Source organism: Lonchura striata, chromosome 1, assembly GCF_050655825.1.
Source record: "Lonchura striata isolate lonStrDom1 chromosome 1, ASM5065582v1, whole genome shotgun sequence".
NCBI lineage: Eukaryota > Metazoa > Chordata > Aves > Passeriformes > Estrildidae > Lonchura > Lonchura striata.
In genome coordinates, this window is record NC_140703.1 from 84,701,380 (window position 1) to 84,715,239 (window position 13,860).

General features: G+C 42.0%; 1 protein-coding gene across 3 annotated transcripts; it reads right to left on the minus strand.

The window, feature by feature from the left end:
• Window positions 1-109: 109 nt before the first annotated feature.
• Window positions 110-8,019, minus strand: AKAP17A (A-kinase anchoring protein 17A). 3 transcript variants are annotated; one of them, XM_085582279.1, is made up of 6 exons: window positions 7,892-8,019; window positions 7,548-7,679; window positions 6,465-7,207; window positions 4,297-4,445; window positions 3,433-3,673; window positions 110-2,022 (listed from the first exon to the last, which is right to left on the minus strand). In XM_085582279.1, exons 3-6 carry the CDS (start codon window positions 7,137-7,139, stop codon window positions 1,126-1,128), a joined length of 1,962 nt encoding a protein of 653 aa, XP_085438405.1. In that variant the 5' UTR covers window positions 7,140-7,207; window positions 7,548-7,679; window positions 7,892-8,019; the 3' UTR covers window positions 110-1,125. The 3 variants fall into 3 exon arrangements, with proteins under 3 accessions (XP_085438405.1, XP_021402325.1, XP_085438394.1); XM_021546650.3 differs by having other exon boundaries at window positions 6,465-7,679; XM_085582268.1 differs by lacking the exon at window positions 7,892-8,019 and having other exon boundaries at window positions 6,465-7,863.
• Window positions 8,020-13,860: the final 5,841 nt, after the last annotated feature.

Sequence of the window (13,860 nt, forward strand, 5' to 3'; positions counted from 1 at the left end):
GCTGAACTTCATTATTCAGATGTGCTGAGTGATGCTTTCAACAAACAAATTCTTAACACAACACTTCTGCAGATTTTAATACACTGACACATGAAAACAGCGACTTCAGTTCACTGGAAACAGTTTTCTTTTTAATTTTACCATAAAAATGCAAAATAAACTCTTTCACTGTAACATTATAACTTTTAATATTCCTGAGCTGCATTTTAAAAGCAAAAGTATTCTTAAGTTGATTTAACAAGAGACACTGCAGCTTTACTTTTCAACCACACAAGTAAAAATAATTTAGCAAGAAGGCCCCTTTTTCAAGACAATGTTTAGCTCTTTATGTACCTGAAAAAAAGTTTCAAGTAGTCCTATGCCACCTGACATAATTACAAAGCCAAATAAATCAACAAAAATATCAGAACAACTTTCAACCATTTTAGCACTGCTTGTTACTTCCTACACCAGGTGTGCCTCTTACATGGAAAGTATTATACAAAGGCATTACATGCCAGAATAATTTGGGCCACAAAGCTTGGCATCATACAGACATATGAAGGAATCAAAGCAGTTTAAAAGATATCCTGCATAACTTTATAGTCAGTTTTAAGAAAAAATATCAAAGTCCTGCTATCCATCTCAATCAATAAAAACTCTACTTTGTTAAACATGAGTTCATTGAATGCACCAGGAAACACTGTAAATCAAATCTGTATGTAATAGCTTGTTACCTCTGAAGTTCTTATAACTGGCACCCATGTATTTCTTATGCCAAATTAGGTGATAAAAATGAAATTCACTAAAATGAACGTTTAGAAAACTGAAACTGAAGAAAACAGGTTGCCTTTTAGCACTTTAGGAACTTGAGCACAAGCACAGGTGATTATACCTATATTGTGGTAGAAACCTAGAAAGAGACAACAAAGGAAGGAAGGTAAAAAAAATCAGGTATCTCTTTTCTTGATTTCAGGGACTAGATGCAAGCTAAGAATTGGTTCAAACAATTGTGTTTTCTATAGCAGTCACACCAATGAGGTTTGGTATCCAATTTTGTGGCCCTTTTGTCCTACCATAGCCTTTCAAAGGAGCCAAGGCCTCCATTACACACTCTAGGTAAGTACTCCTTTGCTTATGCAGCGATCACCTTCGGTGCCTTCGTCTCCTGCTCACACTTCTGCGACTACGACTCCTTTCTCTTCTGTCCCGCCTCCGCTCCCTGCTGCGTGTTCTTCTGTAGCGGGAACGCCTGCGGCTTGTGCTTCTTCGCCGAGGACTGCGGCTTCGCCGAGGGCTGTAACTTCTGCTGGAGTGTCTGTGATACCGCCTGTCTTTCCTATGCTTTTCATCCTGGTAACTCGCATCCCTTCTGTGCCTGCTGCTCTCCCGCCTACCCTTACTCTCATCACTGTTTACGCTGCTACATGAATGGGTCTTTCTTCTCCTTGGCTCTGTTCCACGTTTGTCCTGCTCACAGGGCAAGTCCTTCTTGCAAGTGTTCTGGTCATAGCTAGAGAGGCTCTTCTGGTCCTGGTTATCAGTGGGAACACATGAAAGTACCCCCGAACCTCTTTTGTCAGAGCACCTCCCAGAGTCTGTAGTAGGAAGATTCTGACCTTCTTTGACATGAACTTTGTCATGAATGTTGCCATTTAAGTACTTGCATTGAGTGTTTACACTTTCAGGGGATGCTACTTCTATTTGGGAGCCAGGAGCCAGTTTGCCTGTAACAGCCTGTCCTGAGGTAGAAGTGATGCAGCTGGATGACACAGTGTGGGGAACAGCACTAGGGCTTTTCAACATGTCAGTCTGAGATGCTTTGGTTTCTTCCTTGTTTTGATTAACTGCATCCATTTTCTTGCTCAGAAGATTGTTCAGTAGTTTCTCCCTCAGTTCCTTTTCTTTTCTCTGCAACCCCAGTGCTCTCTCTTTTTCCTCTTCCACACGTTTAAGCTCAGCCTCCTGGAGCCTTCGTCTCTCCTCTAGCTGCTGAAGACAAATCTTTTCTTCATTCTGCTCTTGCTCCAAAAGCTTTACTGTCTGAAAGACAGTCAAAGGGAAGAATGAACAAAAAATACCTGCTCCTGCTTCCAAGTTACAACATAACACAATGGCAGCAATGTGGCAATAAAATCTAATCAACATAACTTAGCCATCCCAAAATAAAATCGTGTTTCCTTTTCAAAGAGAAAAAAAAAATCAAAACCAATCAACCAACAAAACCCACTAATCCAAAACTGCTGTAAGTTGAAACATTATTTGCCCACAATTCTTGAGAGGAAATTTTGTCTTCATGTTTCCTCAACATAACAAAAGTAACAACATGTGAAATCTGCAGTATAGAAATATATTTATCAGGGTCAAAACATGAAGATTTCAGTCAAATTAAAAATTTCAAAATTCAGTCAAATTAAAAAGTTTTTAAATTTTATTGAAAAGAACTTCTTTTAGATTATTGTCATCTGTGGCTCATAGATGACTTTAAGTCCACAAAAACAGCAAGTAATTAAATAGACAATTATTATGTAAAAACTGATTGTCATTTTGTCAACCACCTTAAAAATTCACGGTACTGGAAAAGGTTCAAACTTTTTTCTATTCTGACCTAGTCAAGTGGCTTAGTATAGACCTCAGAACTCTCTAAATGAAGCACACTCTCTGTTTCACCAGACAACCTTTCTATTCCACAGCTCAAAGTTAAAAAGTCTGCAAAAAGCATTTCTTCCTTCTTCTAGTACCTAACTGATCTGTACATAGTACTGTGAGTTCAAAAACACTCCTGAAGTACACTGGCATCAAGAAAAAAAGCCGTCCTTTTCCACACTTTTCCGTTTCTACAGAAAATATTTCACATTCAGTACACCCTAATATGGTTTTATCCAAGTCTTAAGGTTCAGTGTTTCAGTGAAAAAAATAACAGTACTGTTAGAGAGACAGGATCTAACATTTGAAACCTGTGCTGACAGTACTTTTCCTACAGAAGAAACATTCTGCACATTTCAAACACAGACTAATGAAAGTTCATTAGTTTAGTTGCTCTGATACCGCAAAAACAGTGAACAGAATTGCTGTGAGGCAGATGGGAAACAGCATCCAAACCAGAATTAGAAAAGGAGTCTTGCATCTTTATCCTCTGTGGTTAGCTCACTTCATCAAGCTCACACGTTTTTCTACTGGACTTAAGAAAACCTGACAAGTAATTTACAGATAAAAAATGCTATTCAGGACTCTAGGTTCAAGCTCACTTTCCATTTACCTACAAGTGCATATCTTACCAAGAGACAAACGCTGTTTCATTGTGCTTTTCTGAAATTCTGATCTAAAGAATAGCAGCTGCAGAGAAGTAAACCTTATGTTTAGTGAACAGTGCTCCCCACCTCCTCTCAAGCCAGCAAAGGGCTTTGTTTTGTTGGGCTCTTCATTAGCTTGTAAAATAAATAATGAAGTTACCTTTGCTCTGCTTAGCAGTTCTGCAATTAGTCTAATGGACTGAAGATTTCTCTGAGCTAACAGAAGCTTCCTTTCTTCTAGCTTTATCTTCTCTTGAAGTTTTCTCTGTTCTTCAGCTTGAAGCTTTTCAAGTTGCTTTTTGTTCCTTCGAACTTCACGATCTTTCTGTTTCTGTTCTCTCTTGCGCAACTTTTCTTCTCTTTTTCTCTCTCTCTCATATTCTTCAAGCTCTCTCTGCTTTCTAAAAAGAGATAAATATTCTTGCCTTATCTAGGCAAAGCACAATTCAAACTCCTATTGTATGTATAGTACATTTTATACTTCAAGTAAATTTATTTCTAAATAAGTCATGTTGATGAAGAACAGAAGTAGAAAACGGAACATTTTAACCCTTACTTGTCAAACAGTCATATTCTGTCTATTTTTAAATACAATTGGAATTCAAAGAAAAATTGCTACAGCAAAGAATTGTGTTTTGAACTTTGACTGGAGACAATAACAATGCATGAGGCAGCTGGGCAGAGAATTATCACAGCAAGAAGACTGTCAAGCCAATGAATGTGTGCAGTGGTGGTGGGTTTTATTTCTGTGATTAGGACAAAATGGTAGCTTCTGCTAAAGGCCAAGGGTCTCTGAAACTAGGTGTCTAATGGCAACAATTTTAGGAAATTGAATATTTTGCAGGTTTAATATTTTGAACTGAACATATGCAAAAGTAGTAAACTAAATCACACTCTGCTTTAAGTGTTTCACTTTAGCTACATGCAACTTGTGCTTGTTTTCTATCTTCTGATGCTGATATGAAGGAGCAGTTTTGTTAGGCCTGATTGTTAAAACTATAACTGAACAATAAATGACAAGTACCTTTCTTCTTCTTTTTGTTTCTCCTCAGCTTCTTTCTCTTTACGTTTTTGTTCTTCTCTCTGCTTTTCAAGCTCTTGAAGCTTTTGCCTTTCAAGCTGACGCTTCTTAATTGATGCATCACTGAGATGTTTTGTTGAGTCAAAAGAAACCTTTACATGATACAATTGAAAACAGTTTTAAGGAAACAGAAAAATAATCAAAAATTACAACATGACAATTTTAACACAGACCTTGGTGTAAGTAGAATCAGATGTGTCAAACCTTTTTCAAAACAAAGGGAACTTCTCTATGTGCCCAAAGAAAACACCACCTGTTGTAATCAGGTAATTGGGTACTAAATGTGTGCACACAAGTAGCAAAATCAGATACCACTTCTGTGTCTCACAACCAAAAATAAACCCCAGTGTGGCTGAGCCTCTGTCTGTCCAATGCTTTCAATGTGTCAGAATCGGCATGTACAGAACTCTTATTAATGCAAGCTGTCAGGGATTGTACAGCACTACATAGAAATAGGTTTAAATAAAGGCCTTCCTGTCTAAAACTGTGATCCTTAAATTCAGCAGAAGACATAGTCCTACAGCATTCAGCACCTGGTTCAAGTCTCCCCACCAATTCTAAAACCAAGATTCCCCAATTGAGAAGATCTCAAGTCATGGGAACAGAAAGAAAAGAAAAGAAATACACACATATCTGAAAAATGAGACTTCAGAGTTGCTCAGCTTCCAGGATATATGAACACACCTTGGTCATGTCCAGCTGCATACTGGAACAGGACACCACCAGACATGACAGCCTTAGCATCCTAATCTCCAATTCTGATTGCAGGCAGGGATCTATAACACATTTCCACGGACCCATGGTCATTGAACCGTGGGGCAGAGAACAAGGAGCACAGCCTCTGCAGTTTAATCTACTCAGGCTTTATGCAAAATGATGTTTCACTGAACTGAAAGGACAATAGGTACAGACAAGGTGTGATGACCTTGTATAACAGAGAGCTGCTGCCCTGACAGGGCAGCTGCCAGGAAGGCATGACTCTTCTTGCTCAGCCATACTAAATTTGGGAACCCTGATCTCCTGCACGTAAATGACAGTTTCACCAGGTCAAGGCACAGTTTCTATCTCACAACTGACAAGCTTTGATAACAAGATAAAAGATTACAGTATTTTACTTACACTGACTAAACTACAATTTGAATAAATATCTGTATGTTCCCACATTGTACAAAGGAATACTCAAAGTTTTTTTCTGAAATACACTCCCTGGTTCGATGAAGGACTAATGAGCACACCAAAATACATCCACAAACATTTCTCTCAACCAATATGTAAACGTATGGACCGCCCCCAAACAGTAAGTTTTCTTGAGGCTGTGCTTTTGAAGACACTACATCTGAACAGACTGCCTTGTTCCCTCCTGTCATAGCTGTTATTTCTAAGACAATGAGATTACAGAAAATTACTTCTGGAAAACTCTGTATGTAAATATTATAAAATAAGCATAGGAATTTTCCAGGAAGCTGTGCTACAAGTGAAAATTATCATTTAAATTTTTGTGGGGCCTTCCTGTATGTCAAGTACACTAACGATTAACTGTGTATTTCCCAGACCAGAAAGGCCACATGCTACTAAACCTTTTAGTTCTGACCTTTGACTGGTAGCCCTAGCAATCAATGCAGGGGCCAAATACAGAGATGGTGAAATTCTTCCCCAAAATGTCTCTCTGCAGTGGACACATGAAAGAAAAATGCATTTTACAGTCAATCTTCTGGTGAAATTTGTCTGAACTTGTTCAGAACTGGAATTTTAAGTGAAATTGTGATTTATAAACACATATTATTTTCTAAAGCAATTTAGAAAATCGTGTTCATAAACTAGAACCTTCCATCAACAGGTCTCATTTCTAGAACCATCTTGTTAAGGAAAAAAAAAAACCCACTCACTTGAGTAATGTGATTAAATACATAGTCAACTAGCACATTTTTCTACCAACATTTTCCTTTAAAAATTGTATTATGTCTGTCCCATAAAGCCACATTAATGCTGCCAATGTCACCTGTTGCCATCACTGCGGTATACAGATAAAGGTTTCAAGCACTATGGAAATACCATTTACTTGTACTCAGTCCTTCATGTGGGCTCCCACACAAAAGGCTGCAGTCTCTCACCTTTATATTGCAAGCCACTGCTTTGCCATCATCGCCCTTGTACATCAGCTTCATCCCTCGCAGGGCGTTCATGGCCTCGATGAATCCTGCATACTCCCGGTACTGAACATAGGCTTCAAAGTTTAAATGGCCTCCGAAGCTGAAAGTGTGAAAATTCCGGCCAGTCATTTCTTCTCTGTAAGGGTCCAGCATGGGTATGTCCACATTACGGATTTCTCCAAATTTCTGGAAAACTTTTATAAGGACTTCTTCACTTGGCTTTTCCGAGCCAGTCTCCTTTGCTGCAAACCACTTACAAGGCAAACCCTCCAGATGAATAGTGTCTGGCCTTTCCCCAGGCAAGGTTTCGTTCATATCTTTTGCATCACGGAAAAATGAGTCCCAGTCATGTCTGGTAGGAAAGTCAATCTTGTATTCTGCAGCACGCACTTTTAAAATGTCAGAGAAGCCGCTCAGCTTTATTGTTTTGCCATCAAGGCACGCCAGAAAAGATTTAACCAAACTTTTGTTCTCAACCTCTCCTTCAAACCTAATGAAATCCATTGTGCTTTTAGAAATCCGCAGAGTGGAAAACTGATGAGTTTGCACCATCCCCTTCAATCTTTCCATCACTTCCCAGTTCGAAATGGATTTTCCCGGTTGCTTCAGCTGAGGAAGTGCCACACTGATGGTCATTTTTGTAATGGGTTTAAGGTATAACCCACAGGGAGCACAGAGCTCTACAGCTTCTGATGTATCATGAACTATTGTTGCAGCAGCCATAACAAAGAAAAGGCATAGGATAAAAAAATAAAAGATGCAAGTTTAAGTTGCAGGCCAACAGTAGTCAAATAAAATAGCCCTTATCCATAAATAATTTAATTCTTTGGCGATTTAACCATTCCCAAGTTAAAACGAAGTCTCTTAACACAAGAGTGAATTACATAATTACAACCGAGTAGTACAAACATCTTAAATTACTTTACAACCACTAGAGCCTACAAGTAATTAAATCTCTGTAAGGCCTCTGAATAGAAAACTAGAAGCTGATGACAGTCCTAGGAATACATGATGTTGGTATGTGATTGCTCAGAAAGCAGCTACCCTTTCTCAGGAGGGAAGGGACTGGCGGCGCGAAGTCACACCGCTCCCAAATCTACTTAACAACCAGAGCACCCCAGCAGGCTGGCGCCGAGGCGGATCTCACGTTCTCCGGAAGGAAGACCTGGAAAGTGTCTGCAACGAGAGAAAAGCGCCCCTTTTATTTACAAGCCCGAAGCCCCAGCGCCCCTCTCGGCCGGCAGCACCGAGCAGCCTCCGCAGGACAAGGCTGGGTAACCCCGCGAATCACACCGGAGCCGGAGCCCACCGCCGGCAGCTGCCCCGGCGGGGGGCCACCCCGGGAAGCCGCCCGCGGGAAAAGCGCCCGGGCCGATGCCGGAGCTCACCCGCACCCCCTTGGCCGGCCGAGGCGCGTCCCCCGGCAGGCAGAGCCGGCCCCGCGCCCCGCTCCGCTGCCCGGGCGGGACCCCCGCCCGCCTCGCCCGCAGCCGCCGGGACGCGCCGCCCCGCGCGCGCCGCCGCTTCCGCTTCCGCGCGGCGCCGCGCCGCGGGGCCTCTGCGGCGGGACAGCGCCGCCCCGCGGCGGGGCGGGGCGCGGCCCGGGCACACGGGACTGCGCTGCCCGGGGAGCGCGGCCCGCGATCCCGGGCCCCGCTGGGACCCTCCAGCGCCGAGCCGTGCCGAGCCATGCCGTGCCGAGCCGTGCCCTGCCCCGCCGAGCCGTGCTGAGCGCACACCCGGAGTCTGGGGACAGCTGGGGCTCGCTGCATGGCTCTGTTCCCCCTTGCCCAGAATCATTTCAGTGGGGAAAGAACCTCTGCGTCACCGAGTCCAGCCTGTGACTGGGCACCAGCGTGGCAATAGACCATGGCACTGAGTGCCGCGTCCGGCCTTTCCTTAAACACCCCCAGGGACGGTGACGGCACCACCTCCCTGGGCAGCCCGCTCCAGCATCTAGTCACCCTTTATGTGAAGAAATTCCTCCTAATTTCCAAACTAAACCTTTCCTGGCACAGCTTTAGGCCATTTCCTCTCGTCCTGTCACTGGCTGCCTAGAAGAAGAGGCTGAGCCTGGCTACAGCCTCCTGTCAGATGGTTCTAGAGAGTGATAAAGTCCCTCCCGAGGCTCCTTTTTTCCATGCGTAACACCCCCAGCTCCCTCAGCTGCTCCTCACAGGACACGCACTCCACAGGACATGCACTCCATGCGTTCCCTCTGTCAGCCCAGGACACGAGGGCACAGCCAAGGCCACCCTGACCCTGGAAGGCAGAGCAGGGCTGACTGTGCTCACCTGCCCCTGCTCCACCACTTTAAAACAGGCTCCAGGTGCAGCCTTGGGTAGAATTCCACCATTTAAGAAACTGTGACGGCAGAAACCTTCAGCAGCAGGCTGGGTGTACATAGTGGCTTCGAAGCAGCACTGACTTCAGTGCAGGAGGTCACCACAATCCTGCAGCTGTTGTGCAGAGCTGCTATTTCACACCGCAGATGTTGGTAACTGCTGGTCCTAATCTGTTTTCTGTTATGGTTAAGTAGTGGTATAAACACAGAATAAGGAAATACTGCTCCTGACATTTGAAACAGTGTGTGCTTTGTTGTCTGAGAGCCCCTGCATTGTATGCCACACCTTCTACAAACCTGCCCTTGGGAGCACACAAAGCTAAGCCAGATACATTCCAGGGAGTTTCAGCAGCAGCGCACGGAGACCCTGCTTATGGCAATGAATCCTGTGCATAATGAGAGCCTCACTGCTCAAGACTGTGCCAGAAATCAATATTTTGTATTTTAAACTCAAAGACTAGAACAATGCTCTGAAAAATGACAAAATACCAGCATTGTCACAGGACATCAGCCACAACTTTAAAAGCTTTCACAGACTTATTTTTCTGATATACTCAAAAGAACTGTTGCAAACATATTTAAATGGGCAAGAGGAAGTACTCATTATGTACACACCTTTTAAAAGATGTAATCAAGCATCAGTACTACAGTATAGAAAGGCTAAACTGTCTCTGCTGAAATGCAGTCTTTTAAGTTGGGCAGATGTGTTATTCTCATTTTTATTTTTTCAATTAGATACTTAAATGAGTAAATGAAATGTCTTCCTGTGGCTTTCAGAGTCTGAAGTGAAGGTCAGTAAAGGATATGACACCAACAAGGCAGAAGGATGAACCTGCAAAGTAAACATCAGTAAGGGACAGTATCTGAGTGCAACTGTGAATGTAAATTTGGTTTTTACTGTAAGACACTGATTTTCCCCAACTCTGTCAAATACATTGTGCTGTTGATCTTACAGACCATCTATCGTGTCTAAAAGTTTGTACCTTTTTTTTACTTCAACAGAGAGTCTTGTGGAAGATGTCACTTCTACCTATTAACTCTGTTCTGTACCTTCCGTAGTTAAAACACCAAATCCCACAGAAGTTCACTAGAGGGAGTGCTTGTTACTTACATATAAGAGGTCTGTTCATAAACACAATTTAAATAGGCTATAAACAGCAGATACTAGGTTTTGTATTCATGCCAGAAGACAGATCATTCTTCCTTTCTTGGAAGAGGATATAATCCTCCCAGCTACACACGGTCCTATTTGGGTGCTTCTCCTGCTCTTCCTGAAATGCACCGTTTTCTCGACCTTAGTGGTCATTTGGAGAAATGCATGCAAGATGTTACGTGGGTGTTTACATAACACCCAGTATGATTCCATTTTCTTTCCTTCTTTCTTTCTCTCAGAACACACCAAAGAAGAAAACCTCTCTTAAGTATAAAACTTAGCTGTATCTCTTGGAGAATGGTTAATCTAAATGTGTTCATCTAAATCTTTGCTACTACTTCAGAAATGCTCCTTGTACTTATCTTTTCAGAAACAGAGTGTGTTGCACCCCGTGGTTCCTTTGGATAAGATTTTGGTTTTCTGTTGTCACTGATCCGAGGATATCTCTTTATTCTCTCCCACAGAGGGAAAACTGAATGATTCACTGTGCAGTTGAACAGTTTATGAATGGAAATTGGAAGTGGAGACAGGAGCTCAGAAGAATCTCGCAGATAAAAAGATTGCATAACTGTTGAATAGACATTACAATGTTGGTTTTAGGTTCTAAATAGCCTCCCCACAAAGCAAAATTAATCCCTGAAGTGGGTAGGAACAGAGGAATGAACCTGAAATATATTGGTTTATTTCTCATGGTAAGAAACAGCTCCACAAATAATTCCATTTCCTTTCATTAGCTCTGCTCTTTCTTGTATGGATTGTTCTGTGTGTCAGTGAATCTTGTGAGTGTGACAGATCATCTGCCTTGGAAACAACACATAACGTTAGAAATAACACAAATGCTGATGTAGGGCAACTTTAATTAACGAGAATTAATAATCACTTCCTGGGCCTGCTTCTCTACAAGTCTAACTATTGCATTCTGCTTAAAGCAATAGAGTATGACAATATAAATATCCAGTTTCACTCTCTCTAACACAGCCTTATGGCAGAGAATCAGCCTTGAAGCACTGTGTAGTATGCAAAGCAGATAATTTTCTACTAATTGGTCTCTGTGCCTGTGCCTACTGCGGTCTATCACACGCTAAACAGAAATGGCAACATTTCTGCTTTTTGCTTGTACTGAGGCAGAATTGGCATCTGTTGTGGTATTGGTTTGTGAACTGTCTGGTCAAACTACAGTGTGCTGTAGCCTATAAAATATAAAAATTAGATTTAATTGCCACCACACATTGTACTATACTTGTTAGCACAATGTGTTTTTAAAATAGTTTTAGTGCTGTGCTGTCAGATACATTTCTGGTTATTTCAGTTTTTATACATGCATCCATGAACTGTTTTCACATAATGACAGATTTCAAGAACTATCACTTAAAGTAAATCAAAATGTAAAATACTTAGATTTTTTTTTTCCTACTTTATTCCATTATCTGTTTAGGGGAAAATATTTTAATTTTATTTAAATTAATGCTTGAAAATTAAGTATTTCCTTCATAGTATTGGATGTTACAGATTCATACCAATCATGAAAGCATCTTGTGTTTTTATGCACACTTTTTAAATCTAAAAATTTTCTCAGTAATTTATGGAGTGAAAGGCAAGAGCTGTTGGCCTTTCTGAAGAAAAAAAGAGCAGCAGGTTAATAGCACTAACCTTTGTCAGCAAGATACTTCTCTTGACAGGTTCCACAAGAGTAATTTCAAGTCAAACTGTTGACACCATAAAGAGTTTTTCTGAGTTTTTAAAAGCAGTAAAACTGAAGAATTACATCTCTTAAAGTTGAAGAATTACAGTTCTGAACAAGACAAGACCTTTTAAGCAGACAAGATCCCCTCTGTTGGTTCAGCCTGCCCTGCCCACTAAAAGTCTCACCTAATCCAAAAAGACTGGAGATATTTTGTCAAATCTGGCAAAAGTATAAATGACTGGGATAAATTTTCTGTTTCAGCAGCGATGTCTGTAGCCCAGCCTTGCTTCCCAACATACTCATCAGGGATCTCAGGGGAATCCATGGCACAATGCTCTGCTGAGTTTGCACTCTTTTTGCTCCTGGCAACCTTTTCTCATTTCCCAGGGCCTGATTGTGAAATCTGAAAGGTTAAACAAAGGAAGGATGACCAAGCCAGGTCACATGTGATTTGCACATAGCACTGCTCTTTTCATGCAGACAGGTACTGTCAATATGTTCCAGAATGTGCTGCCAGGATGTGGAGTTGCGTTATTTGTATGTTTTATTATCCCTGTATTATGTATTGGTTTATTCCTTTGTACCCCCGTGTGCAACTTGGTTTTTCCCCAGTTTTCCCGCCTTGTCCTCCCTTCCTGCCTTCCCAGTATCTATCCATCACCCTGAAAGAGGCATTTTACCCCCCCCGGGTGCCTTGTCTATCACTCAGTGCCCCTTCCCATCCATCCAGAAACTTCTACTCAGGGCACCGGGTGATTGGGCGAGGACCTGGGGCTCCCCCCATATCCTTCCCCCATTGGACCCCACCATATCCCCCCATCCCGGAGCCACCCCCTATCCCTATCCCCATTGGTCGTTGGATACCCCTCCCTTACAGTTTATAAGCCAGTGCAAGCACCTTGTGCTTGTTCCTGTTGGCTGGCACCGTTCTAGGATATTTGGCCCCGTTGGGCTACAATAAACTCGAACTTAGCCCCCAGCAGGATCCGCTCTTCATTTACCACCGCGAGGCTTGCTAGCGCTGCCCGGAACCCACAAAGGCACTCTCCAAACCCCAGCTGGGAGCGGCGGAGGGTGCCTCCATCGCCCGCCCTCGCCCCACAAGAGCTAGCCGGGGCTGAGACAAAGGGAACCGGGGCGGGAGCGCGGCACCAGGGCTTATTAATTACATCTTAAACAATATCTTCTTGTCATTTCCATTGCCAGATATTGGGTTTCTACTAAGATGCAGGTTAAGACAGTTGAAATAGTCATTAGGCAGCCTAAATCAGTGACAAAGTTTTATCAAATTTTGTTTCTGGAGCATTAAATATATATATATATATGTATACATACTTCTATACCCATCACTATACATCAATCTATTTATAATAACATCTGTAAGTGTATATATGTAAACTGATTTTCTCCTGAGGTCCTTTTTCAGCTGAAAGAGACACTCAGGTTTGTGTAGGGAAGGTCCTCTGGTGTCTGGCGATTCTGTGCTGCAGAATGACAAGTCACCCCAAGATTAATTTGTAAATGGTCTCATCCCTTCCCTCCCCAGGTATATCAGCAGATAAACAGACAACTTAGATATGAAAAAAAAAAAATTGGGTAGTTAGAATAAAATTAAGTCATGTAGGTGCTACATATTGGCTAATATTGGTCAGCAAACAACTTCCAGCCAGATACTGAAAGCTCCCAGAAAGATTAGGAAGTTGAACTTGCCACAAATGAGCAGATATCCAGGTACTGTTGCCTGTTGTGTCAGCTAGAAGCAGCAGAAAATGTAAAAAGTAAGGAGACATAAGGCTGGTTTAGTGACATCAGTTTCAGGTGTAGTGCAGTTTGTTTTGAGCTGCACCACAGGAAAGTCTGACCCATATCTGGTGGAATTTACTTATTCTGTCCATGTCTAGACACTCACATAAATCTGGGAGTTTCCAGTATTCTGGTTGCAAGACCCACAGCATCACTGTAGGTGAGCTTTTTTTCCTAATAGTGCATTTTTCCTAACAGTTTCCATCCTAACTGGATGGAATAAGTATTTTTTTTATTATTTCTATTTAACCTGCACTTCTCTATTCTGTTGGCAGTAATATTATAGACATGATAGGAAGATAAGGCAGAAGGAGAAGGGAGGCTGCTATATATTTCATAATTTTGGGCAGTAGTTTAATATAATTACAGTCCT